The sequence below is a fragment of the Apus apus genome, chromosome 19 (assembly GCF_020740795.1).
Source record: "Apus apus isolate bApuApu2 chromosome 19, bApuApu2.pri.cur, whole genome shotgun sequence".
In the NCBI taxonomy this organism is placed as follows: domain Eukaryota; kingdom Metazoa; phylum Chordata; class Aves; order Apodiformes; family Apodidae; genus Apus; species Apus apus.
The window spans coordinates 9,312,099-9,319,607 of NC_067300.1; the positions used below are offsets into that span (position 1 = coordinate 9,312,099).

The 7,509-nt window shown below is 51.6% G+C and overlaps 1 protein-coding gene across 3 annotated transcripts; it reads left to right on the plus strand.

Annotated features, from left to right (window-relative positions):
* The first annotated feature begins 2,349 nt into the window (after positions 1 to 2,349).
* TMEM250 (transmembrane protein 250) lies at positions 2,350 to 6,128 on the plus strand. Of its 3 annotated transcripts, none has more exons than XM_051636605.1 (3): positions 2,350 to 2,522; positions 3,798 to 3,977; positions 5,540 to 6,128. In XM_051636605.1, the coding sequence occupies exon 3, from the start codon at positions 5,658 to 5,660 to the stop codon at positions 6,075 to 6,077; it is 420 nt and encodes a 139-aa protein (XP_051492565.1). In that variant the 5' UTR covers positions 2,350 to 2,522; positions 3,798 to 3,977; positions 5,540 to 5,657; the 3' UTR covers positions 6,078 to 6,128. The 3 variants fall into 3 exon arrangements, with proteins under 3 accessions (XP_051492565.1, XP_051492566.1, XP_051492567.1); XM_051636606.1 differs by having other exon boundaries at positions 3,864 to 3,977; XM_051636607.1 differs by lacking the exon at positions 3,798 to 3,977.
* Positions 6,129 to 7,509: the final 1,381 nt, after the last annotated feature.

Consider the following 7,509-nt stretch of genomic DNA (forward strand, 5'->3'; position numbering starts at 1 on the left):
GTGGCTGTAGAATTACTGCACAAGTTGTCAGTTCTGGGTCACTGATGGAACCTTGTTCCCCATCTTTCTGGACGTACTTCCCAGCACACAGCTTTTTACTTGCTGATCTCTGCTGGTGACCAAGCAGTGCTCGGTGCTACTCATTTCTGAAACACAACCCCTGTTTCAAACACCAGGTGACCAGGGAGCCTCTGGAAAGTGTATTTTGCAGAGAGAGAGAGAAAAAAGGAACAGAGAAAGAAGGAGAGTTTTGCCATGACCAGTCAGCTCCTACAGCAGCTACAGGGACATTGTTATTTTTTGTAAAACAGGTGTAGAAAGGTTAAAGACCAACTAAGGGCCTGATTTTCAGAGGTCCGTGTATTTTATGGGGTTGAATACCTCACAGCCTCCTTCCCGTGAGCCTGCAAATGAGAACCTCTCCATAAAGCCTTGCTTACACTTGCAAAAATGAGCTGGACTCTGTGGGCTAACAGTGAAGTCATTTATCCTGACCAGGTCTACCCATGACAGGTGTTTATAAAGTCTTCACTGGAAAAAAAATCCCCCAAAAAAATGGGAATAAGGAGGTGTTTCCATTATAAAATGATGGTAACAACTCAGCTGATGCTTTTCCACCCACAGCCTAGGAAGTGTTCCTTGCATTCCTGTCTCAGCACACACACCTCAGGCCCTTCCTGAGCAGCACCACAGTCATTTATCATTACCCAGTCTCCAAATTATTCTAGTGTTGATTAAATTAGTAAATGCAATCACAATCTGAAGCAAGTTAATTGAGAGAATTTATTTGGCCCTGACAGTTTTATGCATGTTTGATTAAGTATTATAAGGTTTGTTTTTGATTTTGCATAATTTAACTTTAAATCCTGCACTGGGGAGGGGGGGGCCCATCAACTATTAATGACCAAAATAAACTCTTTTCAGATGCATATATTGATGATTTATTTCTAAACACAATATCTTCCAGATATTTTGTTGTTGTTGTTCTGTTGCCAAAGTGACAAATATGTTTGAAGTAATATTTTGAGCCATCGGGTTCAGGCTATAAATCTTGTGAAATGTATACAATTCATTAAAAGTTTTGAAAGAAGTACAAGTTAGCATTTATATTGCAACAAGTGACATATAAATGTGTATGTTTGTCTTCCAAGCGTGCCATAAAACACATCAGCACTGGCTGGCTGCTGTGACTAGTACTAATGGCCCCCTCTCTGGGCTGATGATAAGTTTCACCACAAATCTTCCAGGCTGTCAACACAAAACTGTTCAATCAACAGGAATATGAGTTGTGTCTTTAGGAAAATTAGCAGGGGGAAGAAATACAACCCGGAGGGGCTGTGGGCGGGTTCCCTTTGGGCTGAACTCCTTCAGGATCTCGCCTCTTGGAATGTCAGAGCTTCAATTCACACCTGACCTGAGGACAGTTTGGCTTTTTTTATGAAGATACACGTGCCTTCCAGCACCCCAGGGGGCAGGGTGTTTCAGGCGGAAAACTGAGCAGCACTGCCTGCCCTTTTGTGTTTTTTGTCAGCCCGGCCTAAGGACGGAAGGGATGCGGGCACAGGCGGTGCTGCCCTGCACGCAGGTGTTTAGGGGGTGGGGTCTCTCCGCGGGTTTTCCTGGAGGCCGGGCAGGAGCTCCAGACCCCCTTTCCCAGCCCGGGGGGGTTCCTGCAGGACGCCACAGCCCCCTCCCTTCGCAGCACCCGCGCCCAGCAGCACCCCCAGCACCCCCAGCACCCCCAGCACCCGCAGAGCGTCGTCGCGGGGGCTGAAATTCCCACCTCTGGGCTGCGGCTCCAGCCCCGGGCACGGGCCGCGGGGGCTCCGCGGGGGGCGGCTCTCCCGGGGGTCTCGGGCAGCGCTGCGGGGAACGCCCGCTCGGCACCTCCCGTCCCGCCAGGAGCAGCGCGGGACGCCGGGGAAAATGTTCCCTCTTCTTTCCGTGACGGGCACCAGCTGCTCGGTAAATCTACGGGGAAACAGCAGGAAGGTTCTTTTCCTGGTTTGTACATGCTGCTCTTGCGTTTCCCTCCACCCCTGTGTTTTCTATGAACATTCGTGGATCTTTCTGGCCTCCTCCATCGGCGGTTTTACCCCCTGACTTTTCTAAAAGGGATGAAGGCCCTGCAGACACACGGTCCCCCCGGGCTCTGCCGGGCAGGGGCTCCCAGAGGTGACGGGGACAGGTCCGCAGGCGATGCCGCAGCCCCGGGGCAGCCGAACCCCCCGGCGGGGCCCGCCGGGCACGCAGCGCAGGCCGCGCCGCTCCCGTTGCCCCGGGTAACGGGGCGCCCTCCCGCTTCCGGTCGGGGGGGGAAAGGGGGGGGCGGCGCGGTACGATGACGCCATCACCGCGCGCGCGCCCGCCGCCGCCGCCGCCACCGGCCGGAACCGGGGCGCCGCCGCCCTCCGCACATGCGCGTTGCGGCGCTCGCCCGTAGGCCCGGGCCTTCCATCAGCCCGGGCCCGGGGCGCCTGGCCTCGGCGGCCGCGGACCGGCGGGGGGCCATGGGCGGGACGGTGAGTGCGGGGCGACGCCCCGGCGGCGGGGCTGGGCCGGGGGAGGCGGCGGCCTGGGCTTCGTCCCGCCGCGGCGGGGCCCGGCGGGTGCGGCGGCGGTGGTTCCCGGCCGCGGGGGCCGTGCGCCGGCTGGACCTGGCCCCCCGCGTGTCCCCCGGCGGGGCTCCGGTTCCCTGCCGGGTGCGGCCGCCCCGGGGCGCAGCCGTGCCCCGGTGGCCCTGCGGGGCTGGCGCGGCCTGCCCCGGGCGGCGGGGCTCCTCGGTGCCGGGGCTCCTCGGTGCCGGGGCTGGGCTGTGGGCCTCGCAGGGCACGGGGGAGGCCCGGCCGAGCTTCCTGCCCTCGGTTCCTTTCCCAAGTCGGTGGGGTTTAATTTAGGATCTGGTAGGATGTAGGAGGAGTTCGGATTTCCCCTCCTTCCGGTGCTCCCTGCTGTCATTTATCAGCGCTAACCTTTATTTGTCATTGTCCCTCACCTTGTTTGGCTCCTTCTGGAACACTCCGGTCCCGCCGGCCCTGACTGATGGCCCCGTCACCTGTGACCGGTGCCCTGTCTCTGTCTTCCCTCCTCCGGGAACTGCCCGGACCCTGAGCAGCCCCAGACCTTTTCTGGAGCCTCTGGTGGGTCAAGCAGCACTGTCTTGTGGTAGCTTTGTCATCACAGACTCCATTTTTAAAGGAGAGGGAATGAAAACTCATCAGAGTGAAGAGTTACTCAGATTCTTAACTTCCTGATGAGGCTGTTGTTGATGTGACGTGTGGGGCAGTGGCATCAAGGAGTTACCTGGCCCTTAAAGAGCTGGGATCCTTTGAGCTGTAGGGTGATGCTCAGAAGAGACCAACTGGGTTTTCCAGCCTCCCAGCAATGGGAAAGGCCCAGGAAAATGATTTTGAGGAGGGAGTGTCCAGATCTGTTTCTGGATCATGAGCCAACATCCAGGCTTGGGGGCCTGCTCCTCCAGGCCCCGTTGGAAAACGCTGGCCGTGTGTGCTGGCTGTGCTGTGTGTCCTGCTCCCTGCATGAACAGTGGTGACTCTGGGACAGGAGGAGGTGGCTGAGGACAGTTCTTTATCTGATTTACCCTTTCCTGTCCCTGTGTGTAGTGTTGAGCACGAGCTGGGTGACTCTTTCCAGCTGCATTATTGAGCATGTGATTCTTTTTAGAATCGTTACGGGATTAAAAAATTGATGCTTGGGGAGGGGCCTCGTAATTCTGAGCTCTTTTTCATACCAAAAAATGAGCAAATTGAAACTTACTCTCTCATTTTATCTTTTAGATCAACTCTTGTGTAGAGTGTTGTGAGTCTATGAAGCACCTTAGCAGTTTCTTTCACTCTTCCTAGAAGGCCAGGTGTCCCAGGAAAGCTTCACTTTGCTGTGACAAGGATTAAGTGGCTTCCAGACACGGCAGCAGATCCCCAACCTCCTGCTGAGTGGATGGCAGCACCATTGAAAATGTAATCTTTCAGAAAGTTTCTTTTATTCCCACAGTGTCCCTCTGCTCCTGGCTGTTCAGTGCTGATATCTGAGTTTATCAGAGGAGCAGGAACCTGCCCAGGGCTCTTCATGTGTCTGGTGGGCACAGCAAGTGGGAACAAGCTGCTGCTGCTCACAAGGAGTCAGGCTCTGGAGCTGAGCTGGGCTGGTTTAGTATCTGAGCACTTTGTGTCCTGCAAAATGCATTCTTGTGACACACTTCCCAGCTGCTCAGGATTTCCTTTCTACAGACAGGACATTAGGGCAAAGAGGCACTTCAAATTATGGTTGTCTTCAATAATTGAGAACTGAGCTCAGTTTCCCAAATTCCTTGGTCATAAGTTAACCCGTGCTCCTTCTCATTAGCCCCTGGTTTGTGCAGAGCCAGCAGACTGGCTGCACATTTCTGTGATGGCAAAAAGGACTTGGAACCAGGGGCCAAGCAGGACAGATCAGAACTCCACTTCCCTTTTACATGTCATTTGAGGCAGGGAAGAGATTTCCCCAGTCTCTTCCCCAGGTTTTTGATACCAAAGTATGCTGTCCTGCAGCCACATCATTTACTCTGCACTTAATTTTGTTAGTAATGAAGTAATAAAAAATCCTTGAAGTCACTTTTAAATTACTTCTTAAAGAGTAATAGCATTTCTGGTTGAACAAAAGGAAGATCTGCCCAGTGCCTGGGTCTGACCCCCGGGCATGTGAGGAGCCTGGAGGAGTCCCTGTTGTTCTCAGCATTATCTGCTGAGCACATTGTCCATTCATAATTCCCGGAATTTGGCACACCATAAGCCTGGGGTGAAGCAGAGAGCAGCTAACAGGCCACTGCTCATCACTCACATAACAACAATGGGAGTGTGGAAGGATGTTAAGATTATAAGTTCTAAACACTCCAGAAGATCAAAATACTTCACTTATCTCGGTAGATGTCTTTGAAAGGCTGCCTGGCCATGGGATGCACTGACAGGCAGACCTCAAGGCCCAGCTGAGCAGGGGGAGGTACATCCTGTAGGGTGTGAAAAACACGAGTTGCCTCATTGTTCTTGCAGGACCTTCCATTATTTTCAGTTTGTTTATTTGGTGAAGCTTTGCCAAGTTTTGAAAAGAACAGAAATCTGGCATCACGGCCGTGTCTGGGCTGGAGAATTCACTTGAAGAAGTGTTTGGAGAACTTTTTGTCTTTAGAAGAAATGTATGTGCAAGCACATACATTAATGTTGCTGCTTGGGTGGTTGGACTGTTGCAGGATGGCTAATTAAGAAGGATCTGTGAACGAGTCAGGGTCATTCCAGAACAAGGTTCTGACCTTTCCTGACACTGCAGAGCTTGTAAGAGGTTATGGCTCGTGTTGGTGCTGCATGCTGCCAGGGAGCTGTTGGGAATCTGACTTGTATTTCCATATGTCTGCCTGGTAAACAATAAGCAAGGTTGTGTGAAGTGAAGGAGTTGGGGTTTGCAGCAGCTGTAAGCAACCCCCTGGAGTACCCACCCGTCCTCCCGCCGGGGCTACTTCAACGTGTTTTCCTTCTCTGCCTTCCCGCAGGTCCTGGAAATTCAGCCAAGAGTTCCCAGGCTGTCGGCTCTTTTCCGTGTCAATGGCTAGTGTTTGATATGTGCCCTGTGCCTCCTGCCCTGGGACTGGGTGCCGGGTGGGGTGCCTGATGCCTGTGATCCCCATTCCCCGGCGGGTCCGCTCGTTCCACGGCCCCCACACCACCTGCCTCCATTCCGCCTGCGGGCCCGTCCGGACCACCCACCTGGTGCGCACCAAGTACAACAACTTCGACATCTATCTCAAATCCCGATGGATGTATGGATTCATCCGTTTCCTGCTGTACTTCAGCTGCAGCCTCTTTACCTCCATCCTCTGGGTGGCACTCTCTCTCTTGTTTTGCCTTCAGTACCTTGGCATCCGGATCTTTCTGCGTTTCCAGTACAAACTCTCCATCATCCTCCTCTTGCTGGGGCGAAGGCGGGTGGACTTCAGCCTCGTGAATGAACTGCTCATCTATGGGATTCATGTCACCATGCTGCTAGTGGGGGGGCTGGGATGGTGTTTCATGGTATTTGTGGATATGTAAATAAAAGAAGCGCATGTGGGCCCAGAGGGTGACTTTTCTTCTACCCCAAAATGTGTCAGTATCTTCTTTTGTTTTTTAATATAAATTATTTATCAGTGCTGCTTTTTATTGATAAATGAACATCCTTGTCTCTAGGATTTGTATTTTTTTGGAGGGCTGAGGTGCCATTTTGAGTAGCAAAGCACAGCACTTCATTGGGTGTTTTTCCTAGTCTCTAGGAACCTTCCTTCCTGCTGTTCCTGTATTCCTGTGGGGATGGAAAAGGCAGTGATTTACCTGGAGGACAGAAACCAGATAACTCTGCACCCCACACTCTTAATCTATCCCCACCCTTTCTCTAAAAATGCTTCTTAATGCCTCAGCCATGTAATGTGTATCCTGCTTGACCAGAGTTGTATTTTCTTTCTGTGGTTGGAATTTTGCATCTTCCCTGCTAAGACCGTGGGGCCAGATTTACAGAATGTAGTGGGTTGGGTGGGTTTTTTCTACTGTTTTGCTTTTAAATTTCTGCAAGACATGCTTTTGACCCACTCTACTGTTCTGCTTGCTTTAATGTATCCACAGAGCTTTGAATGGCTTTGTGCTCTTCAGGCAGTTCGTGCTGAGTGAGTCTTGCCCTGACAGGACAAATCCAGGGGACTGGTGGGGGCACAGTTTGGTATCATGTGCTCTTCAAATTCCCAGTCACAGCAGATATGTTACCATTTTGCAGTGATCAAGGGGGACCTGTTGCAGTGGTCCCTAGTGTTTAGGCCTTGGGATTTGGTTCTGCTTTTCCCTAAACTGATGAGTTCTGGTTTTCTTCTGCCTGACAAAGCATGGGGGGTGAGACTGGCTTACCTGGGAGAGGCTGAGAGCAGAGTACAACCTGAAATGGCAATAATTGTTCTTTGTGATTACAGAAAACATTCTCCTATCTCTGCAGAACTGAGAGTGGGGTCACTGGAGAGTTTACTGACAGCTCAAGGAGGGAGTTAAGCATTCAGCTCAGTTTTACTGGTCTTGATCTAAGATCTCAGACTATTCCTCTGAGTCTGTCAAGTAACTCTTTATGGAGTCAGAAACTGGCCTAAAGTTTATTCTGGTTTTGTTTGTTGGTTTTTTTCCTTATAATGGAATATTCCTCTTTTCCCAGTGTTCTTTAAAGAGCTGTTTAAAAACAAGTTGGTAAAAATGATGGATACCCCTTTTTTTCCTCCCTGTGAAAGTAATGGAGTTGACCATAATGGAATAAGCAAGGCTGGAAATACGTGGCTGATCTTTTATGGTCTCTTTGGTCTGAGATATGAATGTTGTTGAGAACAAAGCCAGGCTGAACACAGGGAAGGAGGCTTCATATTTCAGCTTGTGAGTAGTGCAGTCTTTTGCTGAAGTGCTTTGATTTGTAGGCTTATGGATGCAAAATAGAGGAGCTTCTGTCTGAAGCCCAAAG